The sequence below is a fragment of the Gekko japonicus genome, unplaced genomic scaffold (genome assembly GCF_001447785.1).
Source record: "Gekko japonicus isolate JY-2015 unplaced genomic scaffold, Gekko_japonicus_V1.1 scaffold116, whole genome shotgun sequence".
Classification (NCBI taxonomy): Eukaryota; Metazoa; Chordata; class Lepidosauria; order Squamata; family Gekkonidae; genus Gekko; species Gekko japonicus.
Window position 1 is genome coordinate 1,046,554 of NW_015164669.1, and position 26,233 is coordinate 1,072,786.

The 26,233-nt window shown below is 42.3% G+C and overlaps 1 protein-coding gene across 1 annotated transcript in view; it reads left to right on the forward strand.

Moving 5' to 3' along the window:
* The window catches only part of NCKAP5 (NCK associated protein 5), a 647,654-nt gene that overhangs the window by 306,110 nt on the left and 315,311 nt on the right, over window positions 1–26,233 (forward strand). Inside the window, exon 5 of the mRNA XM_015409153.1 lies at window positions 12,835–12,925. Within this exon, the coding sequence (XP_015264639.1) occupies window positions 12,835–12,925 (91 nt within the window). The remainder of the gene's footprint in view (window positions 1–12,834; window positions 12,926–26,233) is intronic.

A 26,233-nucleotide genomic window follows, 5' to 3' on the forward strand; every position in this document is an offset into this window, starting at 1 on the left:
CTTTTTAAGGTGTGGTGCCCAGAACTGCACACAGTATTCCAAATGAGGTCTCACCATTGATTTATATAGGGGCATTATTATATTGGCTGATCTGTTTTCAATACCCTTCCTAATAATCCCCAGCATAGCATTGGCCTTCTTTATTGCAGTCACACACTGTCTCGACATTTTCAGTGAGTTATCCACTACAACTCCAAGATCTCTCTCTTGCTCAGTCTCTGCCAGTTCAGACCCCATCAATGTGTATTTATATTTAGGATTTTTGGCTCCAATGTGCATCACCTTGCACTTGGCCACATTGAACCCCATTTGCCATGTTGACGCCCACTCGCCCATCTTTGACAGATCCCTTTGGAGTGCCTCACAATCCTCACTGGTTTTCACCACCCTGAACAACTTTGTATCATCTGCAAATTTAGCCACTTCACTGCTTACTCCCATCTCCAAATCATTTATGAACAAGTTAAAAAGCAGTGGACCAAGTACTGATCCCTGCGGTACCCCACTGCTTACCACCCTCCACTGAGAAAATTGCCCACCTACACTCACTCTCTGTTTTCTATGAACTAGCCAGTTTTTGATCCATAAAAGGACTTGTCCTTCTATCCCATGATTTTTTAGCTTACTTAGGAGCCTTTGATGAGGAACTTTATGGCAGGAGCCATAGTAAAGCAGACCTTGAGAGGGAACTGTAGTTTCTTGAAGGAGTTTTCTTGTGGGGGCTGACATCATGGTAGGAATGCAGTCCCCTTATTTTTGGTTTCTTGGTGCAGGGGTTTGGCCTGGGCATTGATTTTGGGGTGGTGGTGTAGGGCATACCCCCCTTCCCCCCCAAATGCTTCTCATTTATCTTACATTTAAGAAGTGGGACATAGCTATGTATTCAAAACAACATTCAAGCAATCAGATATTAAGCAAGTTCATATGAACCAATTTTCTAGAACCCATGTTGTGAGAAGTTAAATAACCTAATACAGGCTTTTCTACAAATTTGGGGTATATTTCCATAGTGGGTGAGAGTGTGGCTAAAGCCACTGGAGAGGCTGGGCCAGCAGCATCGCTAAAGTGATCTTGCTGGGGTGGCCTCCCTGATGGATTAAAGTAGCCTGGCCCTGATCCTACACCTGACAAACACCCACCTGTCTGGTGTAAGGGGGGGATTGTGTTTAAAGGCATCAGGGGGGCTGGGCCAGCAGCACTGCTAGGGCAATCCTGCTAAGCAAGTCTCCCCAACAGGTTTAAGGACTCTGTGCCCCTTCCAACCCTTTACAGGCGGTTGTCTGTCAGATGTACAAGGGGTACCATGTCTGAAGGTATTGGCAGTTGTCGGGCATCCTTTCTCCTACACCTTTCTCCTACACCTGACAGGCAGCTGTCTGTCCAGTGTAGGAGGGGGAGGGGAGGGGTATTGCAAGCTATTTTGGAGGATGGGTGGGCAGGATCGCTAAGGCATTACTGCTGGGGCAGGCTCTCTGATGGCTTTAAGTACCCTACACCCACTGCTGCACCTGCCAGATAAGTCACCTGTTAGGAGTAGGAGGTGGGGGGAGCATGTCTGAAGGCATAGGAGAGGCTGGGCCAGCAGCATTGCTGCACCTCACAGGTGGTTGGCCATTCCTGATTTCCTCAACTGTCTTAAGCTCTCTGCATTCTCCTGTAACTGTTTTTTTCTTACCTCAGAACACTGAGCTCTCCAGCTGACCAGTCAGAGAGTGGGGAGTACTAGGAGGTAGCAGCCTGGCAGCCACATAGGAAGCAATGGGGGGAGCATATTTTACCCCTTTTGACCCTGTTAGGGGTTGAATTTCTAAAAATCCCTTCTTAGTAAGCATCTACGTCATGGTAAGAGTACTCTCCTCAAATGTTGTGTTTCTAGGTCCAGGGGTTTGGCTTGGGCATTGATTTTATGGTGAGGGGACTTTGGGCATTGATTTTATGGTGAGGGGACTTTCATATATCATATATCATATATCATATATATGATATATGATATATGATATAGATATAGATATAGATAGATATCACCATTCATTCATTCAGTTTATACCCCGCCCTCCCCGTCATCAATGAGCAAGCTGGAATTGAATTTTATTTCCCATTTCCTCCAATGTTTGTCTTTTCCATCTATTGCTTTCCAAGAGCTGAAGATGACATTGTGAGATCTGTACTGTTTTGCTACAATGTAAAATGTCATGGATGCTAATGAGTGCTTGTTTGCTTTCTCTCTCTCTTTCCTGGTTGAAGTCAATGAAGCTTTGCTGTCAGAACAGATCTGAGCCACATCCTCAATCCTTCTGTGCAGAAAAACTGTTCTTAAGCAGGGATGTTCAGTCAGCCATTGCTTTGGCTCATGTCATGCTTAGAGATGGTGATCATTGAAGCCAGATGTTGAACACCCTGTTTATCTGAGTTCAAACACCTCAAACATTTTGGATTTTAGAAAAATGACTGTACATGTTCAATTGCATATTGCTTTGCTGCAGTTGCCCTGCTACTACCTTCAGTTAGTAAAAGGAATATTGCTTAGGTATCTCTGTATGCCTTATAGAAGCATCATCAGTGTCTGTGAATGGATGGTGTGTTGTCTGGATTGGTCTTAGTCTATACACACACATTTTATACCACCTGTAACGAAATGGCAGTTACCTGTGTATGTAAGATGGCTGCCGTCTGGGGTGCCTTGTTTAAAATGTACCCCATAAGGTTTAATTGAGCTGTAGTTCCGGAAAAGGGCCAGCAGGGGTACCACTCACTGGGTTGAATGGGGCTTTCGCATTTGCTGGCCTACAGTTCCCAGCTGCCCAAGGACAAAAAGTGCGGGAAAAGCGGGACCATCCCAAGGGGTGGGGGAGCATTAATTATACTCCAGCCCATCCAGGGGGAGGCAGTCTTCATTCTATAGGAGGTTAAGAAAGGCTCCTGCTGCCTGTGCTGACCAGGGTGTCCAGGCCACAAGCTGGAGATGTGGGGGAACCCTGGGAGGCAGCAGACATTCAGCCATTCAACAGTCAGCTTGTTTGGGGACTGAATGGGAGTCTCCCTGCTCTCTTGGGCAAGAGAGAGAGGCTGAAGCAGAACCAGAGGCCAGTCCAAGGAGAGATCCTTTCCTGAGACCACAACCTTCAGAGGTAGAGAGTACGGTGTTTAGGGAAAATTTAACCCTTGTTGATTTATGCCCTGTTGGTTCATAGCGTATGCTTACTCCTACAGTTGTACCTTATTCATTTAGTGTGTGTGTGCTCCATAAGTGTGTAAATAGTTAAATTCTTTTATTTGGACTAATAGTTAGTGTTGTGCTCTGACCACATAGTCCTCCCTCCTCAGCACATTACACATGGCAAAGGAAGACTAGGGAAGCCAAACGGGCCCAGATTGGAAGGGGTTGCCAACTCTCCAGGGGGCACCCAAAGATTAAGTTATCCACTTCCCATGGTTGGGGGATCAGCCAGAGGGGTCTCACTGTTCCTCTAGGAAGGCAGTGTAAATTCAGTGAATGGTGGCAGCGACTGAGGAAATGAAATATTCCCACTAGACAGGGTAGGCAGGCAAAAACAGGCTTGCGAGCCACCGAACGGTTGCTCAGTCTCCCAGGGCTGAGGGCGGGTCCCCGTTTCGCCACACCACCTCATGTGAATTCTGGTTTCTCCCCTGTCTGGAAGATACCTCAAGACTGGGGGCTGGCTCTCTTGCTCGCTGTATGGAAGCCTTACCCGTGTGTGTTCTTCCCAGTGTCGCCAGTGGGGCAGAGGCTGACATAGCCGAGAGCAGTCTCACCCAACAAGGCCAGCAGCAAGGCCAAGGCTGATGTTTGGCAGGAGTGGGAGTTATGCCCCAGCAAGGCCCCAGTTTGGCAGGAGCGGGAATGATGCCCCAGTACCAGGCCCTCCAGGAAGCTGAGCTTGCTGGAGGCAGTGGGGGGTGGGCTTGCTGCAAGGTAGGAAAGGCCCAGAGACTCAGTTGCTCTCCCCGCTGGCTATCCTGCCTGGTTGCAAGGAGGAGCAGGCTAAACTCAAAGCTGCAAGAGCTGCTGTCTGGGAAAGGGAGGGACAAGGTGAAGCAACCCCCTCTGCTTCCAATTCTGAGGCCTTGGGAGGACACACAGCCTGTGTCATGATGACAGAGAGGTGGCTGGTGGGACTGGGCAGGAGGAGTGCCACACCCCCACTCCCAATATATAGAAAAGATGTACAGTTGAGTTCTGATTAACAAGCCTTGCAGTAGTTCTGCATATAGTATAACACAATAGATGCTGCTGTGCAGGTGTTTAAAAAAAAAAAAGCAAGCAAAGTATCCAGGTCATCGAATGGGTACATCTTACTATTCCAGACACCAGGAGATGAACTACAAGTGATCCTTTGCTCTACCGGTATGATACTTTAATGATCCAACCACAACCCTTGGGGGATTCATGCATTCCTCTCTGGTGCTCGAGAAGATTTTGCTTGTAGACTGTAAGCACAAAAGCAGCCAGGTATGAATGAGCCATGACCCTAAAGCAGAGGTGGCTGTTGCTAAGGCCCAAGAAGAAGCAACCTCCTTAGATATTTACAGGCAACTATAGGTCCAAACCTTCCTTTCTTTGTTTGTTACATTATCTATGAGTATCTTCAGCAAAATCTAGTTGTTAAAGCTTAGATTAGCAAAACTAAATTGAATGTTTCTTCTCCTTTGTGTGCAGAATATTAAATAAAACATATTTTCTATAGTACTAATTCTAGTACTATTGGGGGAGATTGTGGCCCAGTTTCCATAATTTGTGTATCATGTTTAAATCTAGAAATTATTAAGACAGCTGTCTTGACATTTACAGAGCAATCCTAAACAGAGTTACAATCTTCCATATCCATTGAAGTCAATGGGCTTGTAAGGGTGCTACTCTCGTTAGGATATCACTGCCAGTCCATTGAGGCTTCCACTACAGAAAAAAGAATGGAAAGCACTTGCAGACAGGGAAATAACATGTTAACAAGCACATGCAATAGTGGTCCGGAGGCTTCTTTTGTTCCATGGACACTTTTTGCACACATAAGATCAGAACATTTTTCTGCAGTTGGATAACCGTGGGGCACGATAGTTTTATTTTTATTTATTTATTTATTCATTTATTTCATTCCATTTCTTAACCGCCCTTCTCTGCTTACGCAGGGCTCGGGGTGATTTACAACAACATAAAATCCAGTACAATTTTAAAACCAGTTAAAACTATAAAAATTCAATATTAAAACATTCAACATAAATATTTAAACCCTTTAAACAAGATGGCATACCTAGCCAGGGAGATGTAAGCGAACTGTCACTGGCCTCAACCAAAGGCCTGGCAGAACATCTTTGCCTTGCATGCCCTGCAGAACTTTAATAGATCAGACAGGGCACGGATCCTTAGAGAGTTCCACCAGGCTGGGGTCAAGGCTGGTCGAGGCCAGACGGATATCTTTGGGGCCAGGAATCACCAGGATATTCTTACTGCTGATCTCAATGCCTCTTCTAAACTGTTATTGTGCAGGTTTCGTGAAGTTGCTGAACATTTACATGATCTGTATTTTCCCATTTGACAGAGATATGATAATAGTTACATTCTGTGGTTGCAAAATGTACAATTGACCATTTCTCTGCCAATACTCAATAACTGATCCTGTAGTCTTTGAGGTCTTGTATTATTCCATTATTTCTTCAGACCTTTCTGCACTTCATTTCCTAGCATCCAAAACGTAATGGCAATTAACTACAGCCAAATTACATTTTGTACAAATAAATGAACAAAGCACAAGTTGTGATAGATCATCCTTGCCTCTTTTATTGTGTTTGCTCACTTTACTAATGTGCAAAACTCAGTAATTCACAATAGGCTTCTCTGTCATTTGTGTGAATTAAAGAGGTTCTGCTGTACTAATATTTGTAAGGGTGTCAAAGAGATTAATTGAGGGCAAATCTATCATCAGCTACACATACCACTCCTGTTGGATTTGGTTGCCTGAATGTCACCAAAGGAGAATCTTCCCTTAATTCCAAAATTCTTTGATATCTTCTTGATGAAAAAGCACAATACTAAAGAATCATGCTTTGGATTGTGGTAGCAATTGGGGGAAAGACCTGACCATCTGTTAAGATTAAAATTCACCTGTTTGTACATCCAGGACTCTTTTTTGCTGGTACATACCAGTACAGAGTACTGGCACCTTTGGAAGGGGGCTCTCCTAAATCCTGATGGGGGAATTGATGAAAGTCAGTGCAACCTTATATATGAATACAGCATATTAAAAAAGAGTACTGTGTACATATGGCCAAGATCACAGTGTTTTTGTTTGTTCTTTTTGATCTGAAATCGATTGATATGAATACCTCCTATACTCACTCTCTCTCTCTCTCTCTCTCTCTCTCTAATTATATGGGTGGGGGTGGATCTAAAAAAATACTGTCCCCACTGAAATTGAATGAGTTGTACATGTTCTTTTAACTATTTTAGCAATTATGTTTATGTCACATTTTAAGATGTGCTAACTGCATTCCGCTATTAGGGTTTCCCGCACCCCTCCACTCAATTTAGTTTGCTTCATTGCCTCTGTGCTGGCTGTTTGCCTTTAAAATGTTTTCTTTCCCAACACTGTATCCTGTTTGAGCTGGTTTTAAGATTCTCTCTGCATTATTATATCGTGGCTACTATGAGATGGTAAATTTCCAGTCATCAGTCTGCTAGTGGTACTGGAGAAGTGACAACTGATAATCCTTGCGTTCTGCTTGCCAAAGCACGAAAAGAAGGACCTGGCTTTCATTAGTAATACTGTGTGGCAAAGATTGCTGTGTGACTACTCCTGAGGAAGGCACAGTTTTGATTATCATTTATCCATCAGCATGCCTGCATCAAGGAGAGGTGGCTGACAACCAGTGTATGCTGCTGTGATGGACTGTCAAGGGTTAATGCCTCACAGAGTCTGAGAACCTTTGAGTGACAGGCTGTGGAAAGTGTCAGTTAAAATATGACAGTTGGGAACTGACAGTTGAATAAGAGACAGTTAAGCACTGATGGTGGACTGGGAGAGAGACAAAAGAAGGGAGGATCAGAGAGTATCCCCACTTAAGCTGAAAAGGGAAATTGCTTCTAGTTAAGAGAAGTAATCCCCTCCCAGTGAAAAGGGAGATAGCTCTTAAGAGAGGAGTGACTCCTGGTCTGTGTATGAAGAAGGATTTTGGGAACTGGGATGTATGTTCCTGCCTTTTAAACTAAACTGTCAGTGGAGCTCTGAAACATACGCTTGAGTGTTTAAGCAGACACTGAAAAGAAAACCTCTCTCCACAAAGTTTCTAAGATCTTGTTCAAAAGCCCAAAAAACAACCAAACCCAAAAACCCTTAGTTGTTGGCAACCAATTATCTTGAGTTTGTGTGATTACAACGTTATCTCAGTTTTAATCATCTGTTCACCTTATATATTCTACCCTGATTCCACCTAACTTTCCCCCCCTCCCGGTTAACTAAAATATTGTGTTTATTTTGAACTTTCAAAAGCTTCTCGTGTGTGAGGGAGAGAAGAGGGAGAGATCGCCATAGCTGCCTACTTTTTAAAAGTATCTCCATGTTTAAACTTGGAATTTATTGGAAACCTACACTAATACCTTTCCCCAAACTGTCTTCTGATTAAGCACAGAAGACCTTGACCTAATCAAGCAGCACTTCATGGCATTCACTAGCAAATAGGTTTTAGGAGTGTCCTATGAGCTTTGCTCAACTCCAGCCAGCAGCACAGACTCAGACAGAGTTCTACTGCAGCAGGGGTTCCCAGCTCTCCCACCAAGCGAACCCAGTACATATCTTGCAACTTTATTTTATGCATTACACAGAGACCTTGAATTGTCTGTCTTGCGACTGCGGTTAGGCATCACTGTCCTGCTTATCATATACCAGACCTTTTCTGTTGAAACATTCTTCTCTAATCTGTACAAGACACCTTGTCATGTCCTGTTCCTTTGCAAGGTCAGTTTTAAGGCTCCCAATCAGTAATTTTTCATTCTTCTCAGGAGGGAGCAGTGAAGTTGGACCTGGAATTACATGCGCCGGTACACAGTCTCACAGTCATTATTAGCTTGATATTTTTCTGTGTTCATCAGAAAATGTACTAATTTAAAGCATTTCACCTCTGTCATCTTTATTCTTGATTACTTTAGTGACGAATGAGGAACAAAACCTGAGAGCTTCAATGGCCCACAAGCATCAGCGTAGACCAGTAGATTTGCTCTCATCCCCCCCCCAAGCAAAGCAGAATTGACTCTCTTTTTTGCCCTAGTTAGCCCCAAGGGGCATAAAGACGCTTTGACAGAGGTGACCTTTGGTTCTGCCTCTAAACGATTTACTGCAGACCACTCCAATAAGGCATGGACAAGTGAAAATCCCACCCCAGCAGGCAATCCTGAAGCAGAGGAAGTAAACAACGAGGTTGCTAAGATGGCAGAGATAGTTCTGCTTTGCTCCGCAACAGTACAGTTTATCTTTGAACAACTAAATCAAGTTTTGTTAAAGCTAGACCAGCTTACCTCAATGTCTAGGCCACCAAGTCCTGATACAAACTTATCACCTCAAGATCCGTCCAATAATATAAAAAAAGTTAGGGTTCCCCAAGAGCTAAGAGCAGTGAGACCAAACTCAGGAGGGGGATTACTTTAGTTTTGATTACTATTGGTTCAGTTTCTTCTAGGCCCCCTATGTCCTGCACAGAATCCTACAGACCTGTCAGCAGGCTCACAACCCAGCTGGGATTGTACTGAGGCCTTGTTGTATGAATCAACGTGGTCTGAGCATGTGGCTGTACTATGATTTGCAGAAACACAGCAGCCACGTGTCCATTCCGCACATAGAAGCCTTCCTGTTTATACAGCTTATGCCTCAAAATGTATCCAGATGGTCAGCCATGTTGGTCTGAAGCAATAGAACAAATTTAGAGTCCAGTGGCACCTTTAAGACCAACAAAGGTTTATTCAAGGTATGAGCTTCCGTGTGCAAGGCACACTTTTTCAAATACATTGGAATGGTAGATGAGGTTCTGTTATACAAGTAACAATTCATCAGAGATAACAATTACAACTACCAGAAAATAACAACTACAATAACTACAACTACAGCAGCAACGCCACAATAAATACAACAATTGAAAAACCCTATCCCCAGTAGTTACAATCAAACAACACAACCATCCAACATCCACCGCACTAGCAGTCAAAATCATCATCCGCTCCCACTCATCCTCTCACATTCACTCACTATGATTTCACTCTTATGATTTCTATACTGCTGTTACTGAAAGCCTCCTGGTGAGGATGGATTTCTCCCCTCCACACACATACCCCAGCACTGAGCTCTTCATAGTCTGGAGCATCTCTAAACAAAGATGTTTAGAGAACAATCTGAAAGCATGTGATGGGAGATGGGGGACATATCAAAGTTCTTCAAAGGAACAGTAAGTCATAAGTAATAAATAGTAGCAGCCCAGTTGCTGCAATGAATATGTCTGCTGGAAGAATACCATGGCTTAGTTTCCACAGTAGCTCTTTAATAGAAAATAAATAAATAAATTGGCAAATATTAATGTTGTTATTTTATTTTGGTAGTTTTCTACTATATGTATCTGCTTTAAATGAGCAAAGCATCTTGTAATGTCTGAAGTAAAACCTGTTGTTAGGGCTAAATCAGCATTATTGATAATTCAACCTTTACAAATTTCTTTAATAAAAAACAATTGTAGCAAAGACTGCATTTGATTTTCCATTCTAACAGCTCTGTCTGTTAACAGGATTAGTTTGTCACACTGTGTAGTTTGGTCTGTCACTTGAAATTGTTGTTTTGCTATAAGGTGGATCTGACTTGTGCATTCAACAAGGAACTGTCTAGTCTGAGGCTACCGTCAATTTCTGCAAATGCATTAGAGAAAATAGATTTCTGGTATTTTGTTAATGCTTACAACTCTTACCATTTTCTGTGTTCAGAAAAAAAAAATTGAGTAGATATAATTCTGAGAGGTAATAGCAGACACTAACTTAATTATTTTTAGCATGAGCATTTTGCCTAAATTGAGAGGTGATTCAAAAAAGGTATCTATTCTTTGTCTGTGGATCTAAGCCTCTGTGGTGACATAGATACTGGCAATTTTGCATTGAAATAAAGGAAGATATGGAAGAATTAGATTCAGCTTTCTTACAGGGCCGTTCTCATATGATTGTGGCCTTCAAATAATTACTTTGTGATTCTGTGGGACCACAACTGGATCTACAGCCATGCTGTGCTTGCATGAAGGTGTCATTTGTAGACCTAGTCTATTCGACTATTCAATGCTGGAAAAGGCATACCAAACTTTTGTTACCCAAATTGTCACGCTACTCCTCATTCTTAAATCAAAATCGGTTTCCTCCAGGATCGAATATGAAATTGGGCAATTTATGGAGATCCCGGAATATATCATGTATTGTCGATATTGCCAATAAGAAAGGTATTAATAGTAAATCTGAATTGGAACAAAAGTTAGGCTGTCCAATTCCTTGGTTTTTCTACCTTCAGTTAAGTCATCTTCTTCATCAATTAGAGGTCACTAACCTGCTAGCACAACCTCTTTCGGACATGGAAATTATAATAAGAAATTTTGATAATCAAAATAAAGGCCTCATTTCACAAATTTATGCCACCCTTCTTAAAAAATCAATTGCAAAACCCCCTCCTTATCAAGCTGCTTGGCAAAAAGAATGCACAACGATTCTCACGGATGAGGTATGGGAAAGGTTTTGGTCCTCACACTGTTTCAAAAACAAATCTATCTCTGTTACCCTTCAAAACTTTAAAATAATGAATAGATGGTATGTTACACCTCGTAAAATTGCTTTGATGTCAGCGGAGACTTCCCCAAAATGTTGGAAAGGATGCCAAGAAATTGGCGACTACGCCCACTGTTGGTGGAAGTGTGTAAAGATAAAAGGTTTCTGGCTGAACATATTGTCCACAATCCAGTTGATTACCTCTGTGAAGATCCCACTCTTACCGGAGATCATATTTTTAAATACGTGGCCACCTGATTTAAAAAACAGACCACATAAAGCGTTAATAGAAGTCTTATTGGATGCTGCTAAAACGGCAATTGCATCATGTTGGAAGGATCACAGAGCACCTAATGTGGAAGTGTGGTATAAAAAATTGTGGAACCATTATTTAATGGACGCAGTATTAAATAAACTAAACCTCTCTTCCCAACACCCCATTCAAGACACATTCACTCCCAAATGGTTCCCGATATTAAACTATTTAGCATCGCAGCACTTCCTCTCCTCCGGGTGGTCCCAATTCCATAAATGGATTTAAAGTTCCTTTCAGTTATTATGCTTTCATTTTTTGATTTTCTTATTGTAATCATTAGAAAATCCTACAAACTCAGTTAATCTGTTATATAGTTCACATGGGTATGAGTTGCATATTTTAATATAATATTGTTATAAGGTTTAACAAAGGTTTAATGATAATTACAATATTTAAAGAACGGAAAACACATACGTACACACACACACAAAGGTAACAATGTGGAAATCTTATTTGAAAGTTTATATGTTGGTTTTATTGTGTTATTTCAAAATGTTTCCTCTTCACATCTGTATTTGTGTATTTCTAATAAAATAAAAGTTATGAACTAGATAAGGCCAGCATCCTTTTGTGAATGAACTGGCCCTTCTATTTTTTTTTTTTTAATATTCAGTGGTGTCACTGTGCTTTTGGAGAAAGTGACATCTAATCACCTGATTGAAGTCAGATATTACATTTTTAATCACATATGTAGGGTTGCAAGTACATGTACTTTATGTTATTTTTTTCTTTATGGAGTTATACTGGGAGAGGGGAGCATTGGGAATAGGGAAGGGTGCTGATTAAGGTCAGGATACGAGCACAAATGGTTTCCATCTGTTACTGAGAAACAACATGCCCCTGTCTGAATTTAAGATTATATTTAGTTTATTTTTTGCTCACATTTGGTCAACAGATGGTATAATTGTACTAGGTGCATTCTGGCAAAGTAAAGTCATGCATATCAATAATAATTATACTAAAAATAACTGAACTGTCACTGGACATCTTAGTAGACTAGAATGCATCTCTTTCAGATTACTCTTCCTTGAGAAGCAGGGTGTATGATGACTTTAACATTTAAAAAAACCCCTGAATAGACTGGGAAGTTGTCATCAGAGAAGTAACTTTAAAGGATGGTGACTGGTTTGATAAACTAGGCTGGTGAGTAAAATTTCAGATGCAGGGGAAAGTCTTCACTCCTTTGTTATGTTTGTGACATCTGACCAGCCACGGTAGGAGACAGAATAGGTGGACTTTGGGCCGGTCCAGCAAGGCTCTTCATACATTGCTACCAAGTGTAGATCAAGTGTGGCATAATGGGTTGAAAGTAAGATTTTGACCACAGAATCCAAACTCCTGCTCAGGTTACTGCAGCTCATTGGATGACCTTCAGCTAATCACAGCCTAGCTTTGGGAAATGTTGGGAAAATTCCATATACGCTGTCTTGAGCTCCTTGGAGGAAGGACAAGATGCCAAAGAAATGTATGGTCTTGTTTGAATTCTTTTTTTAAAAAAGAATAAAAATGGGATGCAGTAACCAAACAACTCTTGTACACTTAATGAATATTGAGTGCGAGTGAGCATAGCATTACACTCTACAAAAAGAGGATAAATACATTAATGTTTTTCTTGTATTGGGGGCTGATATGAGGAAGCTCTCATATGCTTTGTGTTTTAAGTGAATTTAATACAATGGAGCTAACATGTAAAAAAAATCTTACTTTTAATACTTCTTCCCTGTTTCAGAATGGAAGAGACAGTGAGGAATCTACTACAAAATCAAGGAACACCAGAGCCAAATGAAGAGGAACCTGTTAACATAATAAAGGCATGTCAGGTAATAGAATAATTGCCAGGGAATGGTAGGGTGGTTGGTTGAATTATATATTCCTTGATGATGGCAGTTGGTCCAGTGTTTAATACAGAGTTTCAGCACCAGCTGACTTGCCAAAAGTACATTTGAGGCAGAAAATAGCTCTTAACGACAGCCAGATAAAGTCAAAGTGGGAGAGATAAAGAGAGCTGTCTGACTGGTGACTACCAGTGCCATCCTAATCACTGACCCTAATGGACAGAAGAGTATAACTCTTTTTAGGATGGCATCCTTAGGGAACCTCAGGTAGCTGGCACACCTAGGACACTAACAGTGGAGAGCTGGCAATAGGGCTTGCAGGTGCCTCATCCACTGGAACAGGGTCATCTGTTGCAGAATGTGGCAGCTCTGTGAAGTCCCCCCCTGGCCGCAGTGGGCAGCCTGTGGGAAGCATGTTCTTCCTCTGCTTCCCTTTGTCAGGTGGGCAGAGCAGCAGTGGAAGAGAAGGGTGGCAAGCAGATGCTTCTTGCCTCCATGCTGTACAGATGGGGTGAGATATTCTTTCTCAGCTCCACACACTGCAGGGAAGAGGAGGAGGGCAGGTAGATTCCTTCCCTTGTCCCCACCTCCTTGTTGTGTGTGTGGGGGGCAGGTGGAGGCTTCTTATCTCTGTGTGATGCAGGTGTTGAGGAGGGTAGCAGATTCTTTCTCTTCTCCATGGGGGAGCTTCCATGAAGTCTGAGGAGGGTGGATGCAATTTGTCCACCTTCCTCCATATCCCACAATTTGGAGGGCAAGGAGGATAAGTGCCATCTTCCTGCTTGCAGGGGGCATCAAGGGTGCCCAAAACGTGGGCACCCCAAATTATTATGCCAGCGCTCTCAAGGAAGTAGCCAACTAAAAGGCAGGCCAGGAAGTAATGCTTGAAAATGACATTAAGGACTACGTTGCTGAATGGCTCTCTCTCAAACTCACCAGACTTTTTTTTGCTTTTTGAGCCTACAAATCTGAGAGATAGGTGTGGTGGACAGCTAACTGCTGAAGCATTATACTGGTCTGAGAACCCTGACTGACAGGGAGTTCAAAAGAGCTGTTTTGCTCTAGTTTCTCCAACACTACTAGAATGTCAGATGACCCTCCTAATTGGGCTCCTGGACGGAGTGAGCTCCCGTCTCTAGTTCCAGCTCCTGCCAACCTAGCAGTTCAAAAGCAAGAAATTGCAAGTAGATAAATAGGTACCACTTCAGTGGGAAGGTAACAGCATTCCATGCACCTTGGTGTTTAGTCATGCTGGCCACATGACCACGGAAATGTCTTCGGACAGTGCTGGCTATTTGGCTTTGAAACGGAGATGAGCACCGCAGCCCTAGAGTCGGATTCGACTGGCTTTCGAGCAAGGGAATCATTATCTTTACTGGAGAATTGCTGGGAAAACATCAACAACTTCAGATATGCAGACGATACCACTCTAATGGCAGAAAGTGAAGAGGACCCAAAGAACCTCTTGTTTAAGGTAAAAGATGAGAGCGCAAAGCAGGCCCGTAGCTAACATGGGGCCCACGGGGCCCGGCCCCCTTGTGTTTCTTCTGGGCCCCCTCCCTCCAGGGCTGCCCCCAAAGTGCACCAACTTACCACCTGCACTGTACTTCCATTTAATTAGCTGGCGGGCCCCCCCAAGGCCCCCTCCCAAAGAATTCCCTAGCTACGGGGCTGGCGCAAAGGTTGGCTTGAAACTCAACATCCAGCCCCATCACTCCTTGGCAAATAGAAGGAGAAGTCATGGAAGCAGTGACAGACTTCACGTTCCTGGGATCCAAGATCACTGCAGATGGTGACTGCAGCCATGAAATTAAAAGGAGGAACTGCCGACCGAAAAAATGAAACCCGCTGGATGGAAAAAGTGGAAAGCGCCGAGCCAAGGAGCCAAGACTACCACCACAAGGGTGCTAGTAGGTAACCCCACCCCATAAACTTTGTGGCCATAGTCAGGGCAATTTGGGTGATTAGCACCATATGTAAGCCGCTCAGAGACCCCCTGAGAAGGGGGTTCGAGCGGGATATAAAGTCGAAGATTAAATAAATAAAATAAAATAAATAAAAGATGCCTGCTCCTTGGGAGGAAAGCGATGGCGAACCTTTACAGCATAATAAAAAGTAGAGACATCACCCTGCCAACAAATGTCCATATGGTCAAAGCAGTGGTATTCCCAGTAGTACTGTATGGCTGCAAGAGTTGGACTATAAGGAAGGCCGAGCACTGAGGAATAGATTCTTTTGAATTATGGAGCTGGAGAAGACTCTTGAGAGTCCCCTGGACTGCAAGAAGATAAATCAGTCAATCCTAAAAGAAATCAACCCTGACTGTTCCCTGGAAGGCCAGATACTGAAGATGAAGCCCAAATACTTTGGCCACCAAATGAGAAGTGAGCCCTCACTGGAGAAGACCCTGATGCTGGGAAAGATTGAAGGTCAAAGAAGACGGGGACGGCAAAGGATGAGATGGTTAGTGTTTTCGAGGCAACGAACATGAAATTAAGCAAACTCCAGAGCACAACGGAAGACAGGAGGGCCTGGCGTGATGTGGTCCATGGGGTTGCGAAGAGTTGGACTCGACTGGGTGCCTAAACAACAAAACAACAACAACTGGAGAAAGATGTATGCAATAAGATCTGTCAAATTAGAGCCAGAAAGGCCCCTGGCCAAGATAAGATCTGGAATGAGCTTCTCAAACTAAATCCATTGTGGTGGGGGAGAATTCTAGTACCTATTTTCACTCTGTTCATCAATTAGTTGTTCCGACTTTATGTCCACTGAAAATGAGTTTAGATAATGCTAAGATTAAACAGAAGGAGATCAGCAGAACAAAAATGCATGATTCACTAGACCCATCAATGCTTATTGATCTCTCTTCTCCTATAAAATCGCCCCCTGAAGTGAGAATTCAAAACCCACATCCTTTAATGCTAAACCCAAGTGTTGAACCCATGGAAGTGATAAATACAATACCGACTGAAATAAATGATGATGTGGAAGAAAGGCTTTTGGCCTCTTTTGGAGCTTTACCCCCAGATGACCAAGATAATCTACTAAATCAGCTTCAAACTCTGTTGGCTTCCCTCAGAGAAATTAAATTAAGCTCCAAACAGTCAATGGAACCTTCCCATGGCGGTGATGTTCCTTCTGTAATAAATGAAGAGTTTCTGGTAATCCCAAATGTTCCACCACGAAATTCTAATGTTATTCTTCCTAAAATAGATGATGTGATCTCGATAATCTCAGACGCTCTACCATGTGATATATAAGCATATTCCCTTAGAGCCAGTAATTATAGTGAATGGAGGTGCGGAGAAGAAATCTGAAGCTCTATGCTCAAAGAAACTCCCGCTTGAGGCTACCCCAAATTGACAACCATCAAATGCTCATATTAAAATACTATCATGGAATATCACAGGATGGAGCTGTAGAATGAAAGATCCTGCTGTTAAAACCTATATATCAAATTTTCATATCATTATGGTTCAGGAAACTTGGGTCAAAGAGAGCATTTGTCTACCTGGTTTTGTTGTTTTTGAAGTGAATGCTCAACCTAGCCTACATAAAGGTCGCCCAAAGGCCGGGTTAACCTGTTTAATTTCCTCAACGCTTAACTGTCTTAGCGTATCTCAGATAGCTGCTAATCAGTATATATTGGCATCATGGTTGCAATTTTCAACTTATTCTTTGATAATCATTACAATTTACTTTCCCCCTTTATCTGTTCAGAGAGAAATTGAATCTCTCTGGAAGAATCTGAGAGAACTCCTTGATATGATCATGCAACAATATCCTAGTGCTTCAATATTGCTTGCGGGAGATTTTAATGCTCGAATGGGCCAAAATGATGATGCCCTGATAGCAACTGAGGAAGAAAGATCTCTGGTTGACTTTTCCTATCCTTATTTATATCAAAGGAGATAGAGGGACTGTAAGGTTAATTGGGCAGGTAAACAGCTCTTCAGCCTCATGATGTGCTATGGTCTTGTGGTTTTAAATGGACTTAAGAATCTAGACCCCATAGGCGATTTTACCTGTGTAACACACAAGGGCGTTAGTGTAATTGATTATATATTGGTATCAACAAACTTGCTGCCTAGAATTTGCAACTTCAAGGTGGCCGATTATATGGGAGGCGATCATTTGCCCCTTCAGCTAACTATTTCAATCACTCCTGATTGTCTGTTACCACCTAGGCTTGCATTTGACCTGCAACAAGGAGGAAACTCTTTGAGACCAATAAGATGGTCTCCAAATTTGATTCCTACTGCAATGAACATTATGCACTCTAATAATTCTAAACTTCTAACTGAGGAACTCCTGAAACACGATCATATTTCAAGGAAGAATTATTAACCAATATTTTAGATCTTTTTATGCCAATTTGTTCTAAATTAGCTACTGTTAATAGGGCTGACAGGAAAAATACCTGGTTTGATAAAGAGTGCAGAGATCATATGAGAAGAATTAGGTCTAAACACCGTGTATTTAAACGTACAAACTCCCAGGCTCATCTAATGGATCTTATATCATTAAAAAGAGAATTTAAGTCCCTAGTAAAATATAAAAAATGGTCAGCCACATGCCAAGAGTGGAAGGTTCTAATTACAGCCATAAACAATAATGAATCTCAAACATTCTGGGAGTTGATTAACAGGGGTCTTTCTGGAGTAGATAGAATTCCAGCGTGTATTGCCCCCGGAATTTGGGAAAGATATTTCACCGCTATTTTTGCTGTGACCCCTGGCTTTGAGTCCCAAGGGGATCAGATTGAACCACCTCAAACCAACTTCTGGCCTCCAGTTTCATCTGAGACTGTGAGTCTTTTAATCATGCAAATGCGTTCAGGCAAAGCTCCAGGCCCAGATTTAATTCCAGCAGATCTCCTAAAAGTAAACCCCACCTGGTGGAGTAGATTTCTAGCCCCTCTTTTTACTCAAATCAATGAATCTGGCATTATTCCTCAATCATGGAAGCATGCAGTGATAGTTCCAATACATAAGAAAGGCCCAAAAACAGTTCCTACTAACTATAGGCCTATAAGCCTGCTTTCAGTAATAGGCAAAGTGTATGCAGCTTTTTTAAATCATAAACTGCTGGACTGGATAAAAACAGAATCTATAATTTACCCTGAGCAAGCGGGATTTAGAAATGGAGTCTCAGCCTTAGATCATTGCGTGGTACTGTATCATCTTGCCGATAAATACTCTTCTTATTCAAAGGGTTCCCTTTATGCAGCATTTATGGATCTCAGGGCAGCATTTGATTCAGTCCCCAGATGCCGCCTCTGGGCCAAATTGTCCAAAACATCTCTAGACAAGAGACTTCTTTGGCTGATTTACAAACTGTACGAGAATCCTACTGCACAAATTCGTTGCGGAGTAGATGGGCAACTTACAAATACCATTCATCTCTCTAAAGGTGTTAAGCAAGGATGCTTATTAGCCCCCACGCTTTTTAATCTTTATATAAATGATGTAGTCCCATATATCAAAAAAACAATCTGTCACGCACCCATACTAGCGGGACAGGAAGTTCCTATACTACTTTATGCAGATGATGCAGTGCTGCTATCCAGATCAGAAGTTGGCTTGCGTAAGCTAGTGAATGCTTTTACTGATTACTGTATCCAAGAGGGGCTGATGATCAATTATGAGAAATCAAAAATAATGGTTTTTTCTAACAAACCTTGTTTAAAACAAAGATCATGGAAGGTTAAGGGTGGGGAGATAGAACAAGTGTCTCATTTCAAATATCTGGGGATAGTGTTCAGCTCCAGTTGCCGCTGGAAACATCATATAAGAGCAGCAACTGAAATCGCTAAATTAAATTCTAATGCCCTCCTTAAATTCTATTATTCAAGAGGCGGCCAGTATGTCCCAATGGCCATTGCAGCTTTTAATGCGAAAGTTACTCCACAATTTTTATATGGGGCTGCGATCTGGATTAAAGAAATTTCGGAATTATCAGATCAGATCCTTCTCCAGTTCCTGCGTAAAATTGCAGGAGTCCCTAAATGTGTCGCAGGGACGGCACTTAGAGAAGAATTCGCACAATGCTCCTTTGAGTCAAGAGCCTGGAAGGCAGCCTTTAAATTGAGACTGAAAGTTCTTTATATGACACCTAATGCTCAAGGAGGTCTTCTTTATCTTTTAAAAGGGGATAATTATAAATGTACGTGGGCAAAACATATAGATAACAAGCTGGAGTGGATTGGTCTCGCCCCTACGGGGCTTAATAATTTAAATTATCAAGAAGCGCTAAATTTGATGAGATTGAGGGTGACAAACATTGACCGACTCAGCACTTCAATTCGTGCTAGGCGAGTATGCTCCAACTCTGCCTTAGGGATTGTTCCACCTAAGAAAACTCCCTCATATATGAGCTTCCTTACATCCCCCAGATCTAGATATGTCTTCACGCATGTTATAAGTACCTTTTGTATACAATTTTAAAATTTTAAAACTAATTTCCATAATATCATGGGATTTTATAGAATTCATTGAAGTTTATAAAATGTGGTCTGATATTACTGATCGAGAGCATATTTACTAGCTTTTATTGTAAAGACGTTTGGTCTAAATTTTTATCATTTCTTGTAATTATAAGTAATGCATTTTATAGTTGTTGTTTGCATGTTTGGCTTAAGACCTCAGGTCAATGAAGCTAATAAATGAAATGGATGGAAAAATGGAGTACCTATTTTCTCTCGGATAAATCAAATGGGAGAAATCCCCCTGGTTTGGAAGCATTCTATAATCATTCCAGTTTTTTTAAAAAACAATAGGCTTGATCTGGCCAACTATCGGCCCATTAGCCTTCTATCGTTTTATGGGAAATTATGTTCTTCCTTTTGCACCAAATATTAGTGGAGTGGATCAAGACCAATAAATTCCTGGGCTGGGAACAAATTGGCTTTAGGAGAGGCTTTTCCACTGTTGATCACTGTTTAACTCTGTTTCATATAGCAGAAAAATATACAGCTAGTCCTGGCAAGACGTTTTATGTGGCCTTTATGGATCTTAAGGGAACATTCAATTTTGTCAGCTTAAGCGAGCTGTGGGAGAAACTGGTGGGCCTATCCATTGATAAAAGACTACTGTGGCTAATGAAGATCCAATACACCAATACTACTGCATAGGTCCAATGTGGTGCTGAAGGACACCTGGGTTTCACCATCAATAGGGGGGGTGAGGCAATATTGTCTGCTTGCTCCCCTTCTTTTCAATTTATATCTAAATGACCTGATGTCAAGTCTTTCTTCTCTGGTGTTTCATGCCCCAGATTAGCTTTGAAATAAATAACCTTGCAGCTGTATGCCAATTATTCAGTTCTTATCTCCCACAACAAGTTTGGCCTGAAGAGACTCCTGAGATGTTTCTCAAACTACTGTTTAAATGAGGAGTTGCAAATAAACTATAATAAATCTAAAATCTTGGTTCCCCCCCCCCCCAAAAAAAAATGGCACCCTGGGCCTTTCCAAATGGACTATAGCTAACTCAGATATTGAACAAGTCAGGAATTTCTGCTACCTGAGGATTGTTTTCTCTTCAAACCTCTCTTGGTCTCACCAGCACAAGTTTGCTTTGAATAAGATTAAGCCTGCTAGCAGAGCAATATCTCGGTTCTTCTTTACAGAGGGAAGAAGATATATCCCTGGAGCAATTCAGGTGTTCTCTAAAATAATACCCCAGTTATTATATAGGGTCATTATCTGGATTTTGGTGATTGCAGAATCCTTTGACCCTCCCCTATGTCAGTTTCTATGTAGGATGAGTCCCTCCTTATGTCTCAGATATATCTTCCAAAAATAATTGGAAGCTAGAGCGTGGCTCAGCGCTTTCAAGCTAAGGCTAAGGATTATTTTTGCTTCGGAAGGTCTACTGTTCTTTCTTGAACAAGTTCCTTACCATTCTCGATGGATGAAGACAGTAGATGCTCGATAATGGCAACTAGGGCTTAACTGAAGACATCTTTGCCAGGTAAGGCAGAGGCCCTTTCACTTCTCCAGCATCACCTTAAAGAACTGGATTACAATTGTACAGTGAATTGCTCTCACAGAGTCTGCTCGAGTCAGTTCTTTGGTATCTTACCTTCTCAGACTCTGCCATTATACATGAGATACCTAACAGCTCCCCACCTTGTTAGGGCATTCTCCAGTGGTCCTGGGAGTGGGGCAGTCCTTACTCTTGGGAACAGGCTCCTCCTCCAGAACAGGGGGAGCTTCCTCAGATCAATGCAGGAAGGGGAGGGGCGTGTCCCCTGGGAACATCCCAGTCTCACCGGCCCTGCTGCTTGAGTAGGATGTGTTTCATGGGCGTTGTGTAGAACACAGCGATCCAGGAATGAGAAGAAGAGAAGGAGGAGGGAGAGACCCTCCCTCTTTGTTATTTCGAGCCACGGTCGGCAGCAGACTGCAATGGAAGCTGATAGTCCTGGGAGATCCCCAGCAGCCAAGTCTGTGTATGCAGACTCCTGCAGGGCCCAGCCTGTGGCTAGAGGTCCCCTCCCCAACCAACGCACATCAGGGGAAGCAGTTGAGTCTGCAAAGAGACCAGGGAATTGGCGCAGATCCAGCAATCTCCCTGGTCTCGGAGGACCGGGGCTGCAAAGGAACAAACAAGCCTATAGCCTCTAGTCCTTGCCAGAATCATGGTAAGCACTAACAGGGCAAAAACCCTAAACCGGAGGCAAAGGAGGGCAGGGTGGTAGACTGGAGAAAACCTGCAAGCAATTCCCTAAGGCCATAGAAGGGCAAGGACAATGATAGTGGCCATCTTGGTTCCCTGGACCCTTATGGTAGACTTACTTTTGCTTTCACTAACAGGCAAGTGAATAGAAAATGACTGCCAAGTCAGACCTGCCAGTTCCCTGTGCCCAGACCTGCATAGCCCAATCTAGTTTGATCTGTTGAGATCTCAGAAGCTAAGCAGAGTCAACCCTGGTTAGTACTTGGATGGGAGACAGAGGCAGAGAATGGCAGCAGCCCTGGCCTGGATAGCCCAAGCTAGTCCCGTTTGATCGGATCTTGGAAGTTAAGCAGAGTCAGCCCTGGTTAGCTGTCCGCCTTTGACTGTCTCTTGCTTTGAAAACAACAGGGGGCTGCTTCTTGATAGCACTTCCACCACCACTGTTTGCCATGCAGTGTAGCAGCCAGAAGGAACACGTAGCTCAGAATTGGGATGGGGACTCTGCAACACAGGCTAAAGTGATGGCAGTTCCTTCAAGGGCATAAACTTTTTCAGAGATGGACTCAACAGATATCTTATTGAAGATAAAGAGATGTTCTACCTTTGAAAAAGAAACAAACAAACCTGTTAGTCCTGTTGTGACTCCAAAAGGATATCATGCCCAGAACCAAAGAAGAATAGGGATGCCAGGAAAATCTTGGACCTGAAATGGCTAAACAACTGCATCATGTCTAAAAAAAATCCAGGATGAAAACTCTGAATTCCTTTCTGGCAGATTTTCAAGCAAAGGATTTCCTGGCATCCATCAATCTATAGGAGGACTATTTACACGTCCCAATTCGAGAGGCTAACCACAGGTTTCTATGCTTCGCATATGATGGGAAACACTTTCAGTACCAGCGCTGCCTTTCAGTCTGAAGTCATTCCCAAGGGGGTTCACCAAGATCATGGTGGTCATTGTAACACATCTGAGTCTTCAGGGAGTGTCACTGTCACCATCTCTAGATGACATCCTGATCAAGGCACCTTCTTACCAGAAGAGTGGTAAAGCATCAGAGATATCAGTGATTTTTTTTTTTTTTTAGTGACCATGCCCTTATGGTCAACATGAAGAAGGGCAATCTAAACGCCTCTCAATCATTGGTACACCTGGGGGTGCAGATAGGCACAATGAAGGACAGGGTTTCTCTATCTTGGGAGAGAAAACACAACATACAACTTCTGACCATAGAGAAGCTGAAAAAATGCTAGATAAAGGGGATGGTACTGGCCATCTTCCAAGCATGATGGTGTCATGTCATGAAGTGCTTTAATGGTCAAGGTTCCAGGGTCGAACTCTAGAGATGTTTTCCCTTATCTTACCAGGATGTGGTGGCCAGTTAGGGCTACAAGCTGGTACAGTTGCCAAAACAACTTCAGCATCAGCTGCAGTGGTGGCTGGAACCCTCTTGTTTCCAATGAGGATCCCTGGTCTGAAATCTAAAGAGGGTGGTGATGATCACAGATGCGAGTCTGCTGGGGTGGGGAACCCACTCTCGAGGGACAATGACACAAGGGGTTTGGTCTCAGGAAGAGAACTCACTGAGTATAAAATTTTAAGAACTCAGAGCCACAAGGCTGGGGCTCTTGGAATTCTCCAAGATACTAACAGGTCATCACATTCTAGTCCAAACAGACAATATGACGACAATGGCATAAGGAAGATCTGTTCCTGCTGCCTGTTGATTTTTTAACTCTGGATATGAATTGCGGAACTTAATGACTCTGGTCCATGGTAAAGAAGTCAATTTCCATCATCCTGTACCTTTTGCAGACCTGTTGAAAACCCAACTTGCAGACCATCCATATGGACTGGTCAAATCTCCATCTACTCAGCCAGTCCATCAATACACTGTCCTGGCCTGCCACCTGGACCACCTCCAGTGACTGTAGCTGTATCTCCGCCCATCTGATCAGGTTGCTCACTTCTGCATGTAAGGTCTGAAATCTGGTTCTCAACTGCTACTGTCTGCAGGGATGGCTGTACACATTCCAACTGACTTAATTGCTTCACGAGGTGATTCAGAAGCTGTTGGAACAGAAGGCGGAACTAGTGCTGATAGCACCCTCTTGGCCACAAAGAGTTTGGTTCCAGGATCTGAAGTGATTGTCAACTATGGAACCATGGTGCCTACCACTGGGAAAGGACTTGTTGACACTAGGATTGGCACAACATCCTCACCCAGCCCTCCTAAACCTAACAGCCTGGAGGTTGAGCGGAAACAGCTAAAAGAATTGGGTTACTCTGACAAGGTGACAGACACCATGCTAGCTTTCTAGGAAGGGTTCCACAAATAGGGTGTATAACACAACCTGATGGGTTTTTCACTCTTGGTGTTCAGAACGTGATTCTCCAAGATGGTTTGGATAGAGGGGCTAAGCATGAGTACATTAAAGTGACAGATGGCAGTCATATCAGTTGTGATGAGGGGTAGGAAGGGAAGTCCCTTAAATTGCCATCCACACGTTAAGAGATTCCTAAGGGGTTACTACATGGTTAAAACCGCCACAAGTGCAGAGGTTTCTGACTTGGAACCCACATAGAGTCCTGAGAGCATTGTGTAGAGAACCTTTGAACCCATGGAGTCATGTACTCTCAAGGAATTAACATTCAATACCTTGTTTTTAGTAGGCATCACGTCAACTAGGCAGGTGTCAGAACTGAGGACCCTGTCAAGTGACAGGGAACTTTGTGTGTTCCACAATGATAGGGTGATGTTATGCCAGGATCCAGTCTTCATTCCCAAGGTTAATCCAGTTCTTTCACAAGTCAGAGATACTTGTTTTACCTTCCTTTGTCCCAATCATAGACATGACAAGGAAAGGGAATGGCATTGCCTAGATGTCCGTAGGGTATTTAGTTTTTCCATTGATAGGCCAAACATTGGCATGATTTGGATACCCTATTTGTTTCCTTTCAGATATCTTGCTTTTATTATTTATTTTTTGCTCCCGAAGGGGATTTTTTTTATTTGCATTTTCTATAAACTACAACTAAAGATTGAAAGGGGAAAAGAAACTGTGCCCTAACACTATAACTATGGGAAATGGGAAAAGGGTAGACTAATACATAGAAACTACTTGATGGGGAAAAGGGGACCACTATTCTAGACTATATAATCTATTGGTTTGGGGAAAGGAGAGCTAATGCATATCACGATCTTATTAGCTAAAAATATAGCTTATTAACCTAATATTACAAGTTTGGTGTACAATTTAATTCATTGCAGTATTGCTTTAAAAGTATGCATTTAATAGCTTAGCACAAATTCTGCCTTTAAGAACTATTGTTCTTGTTCTAGAGTCTTTTCTTCCTGCATTTCGTCATTTTTGGGGGTTTAGGGGTGGCTGCTTCTTTCTCCGATTCTGATTATTCTGGTGATGTGAAAGTAGTGCTTTTTGAATCCTGTGAGTAGGATTCTTCATCTTCTTCTTCCTCCTGATCTGGTTTAGAGTTCTTTTCTTTCTTTTTATATTTCGGATTAAACATTTGATCCATAACTTTTTCAGCTTTTGGAACAGAGTCAATTTTGTATTTTTATCCAAGTAATTAAAACTCAGTCCTTCCGGGAATAACCATCTATATGGTACTCCCTTTTTTGCAGAGTGAGAGTAAGCATCCTATATAGTTTCCTCCGTTTTCTGACTTCAAAGGGAATGTCTTTTAGTATTTTTATCTCTTCATTCTTAATTTTTAAAAATTTTCCCACTGTAGATTTTAGCACCAGTTCTCTGGTAGATCGTTTCATGAATTTTAGGTAGGTTTTCCCTGGGAGTTTATTATTTTTTATAAAATCCGGGTAAATCCTGTAGGCTACATCCATCTCTTTCACAAGGTCTTCCTGTTTGAAATCCATTAATGGGGCCAAAGCCTCCGCCAACAGTTCTTTTAAGTCCTCGTTCTTCTCTTCAGGGATCCCATGGAAGCGTAAAACATATGTAGATCTTTCCAGCTGGAGCTGTATTAATTGCGTTTTATTGGAGGATCTTTCCTTCTCTCCTTCATTGACTCTCTTATTAATATTCTCAGTCTGTTTTCCCATTTTTTCCAACTTTTTTTTGTTATTGAGGTTCTTTTATCCATTTGATTCAGTTGTTTTTGAACACTGTCCAGTTTGGTGTTGAGGTTAGTCATCTGTTCCATTAGGGGGTGCAGTGCATTTGCTAACAGTGAAGAAAAGTCTGTTGTTACTTCCTGGTTCTGGGAAGGAGTCGTTGGTATGTTATTTCCGGTCACCAGTTTTTTCTTCGGCACCCTCCATCCTCTCCCAGCCATAATATCAACAAAAAGTAAGTTTCCCAAAACAAGACAAAAGTTATGTGATTTAAATCCGCTTTGTATATTTTGGCAGTTTGCTTATTTTAGCTTTAAGTCTTTTAATTTCCAATTCAAAACCACTTTTACATATTTTCCAAAAATGGGTGGGGGAGTGCTTAGTCCCTCTCCCTCCATGCTTTAAACTTAGGCTCTTCCAATTACTACCAAGGTCAGTTCACTTTTTCACCTGAGCTTTGCTTAACTCACAGTTTGGAGACCTAGAGATCTTTTGGAAGCATTTTAAAGTTTTGA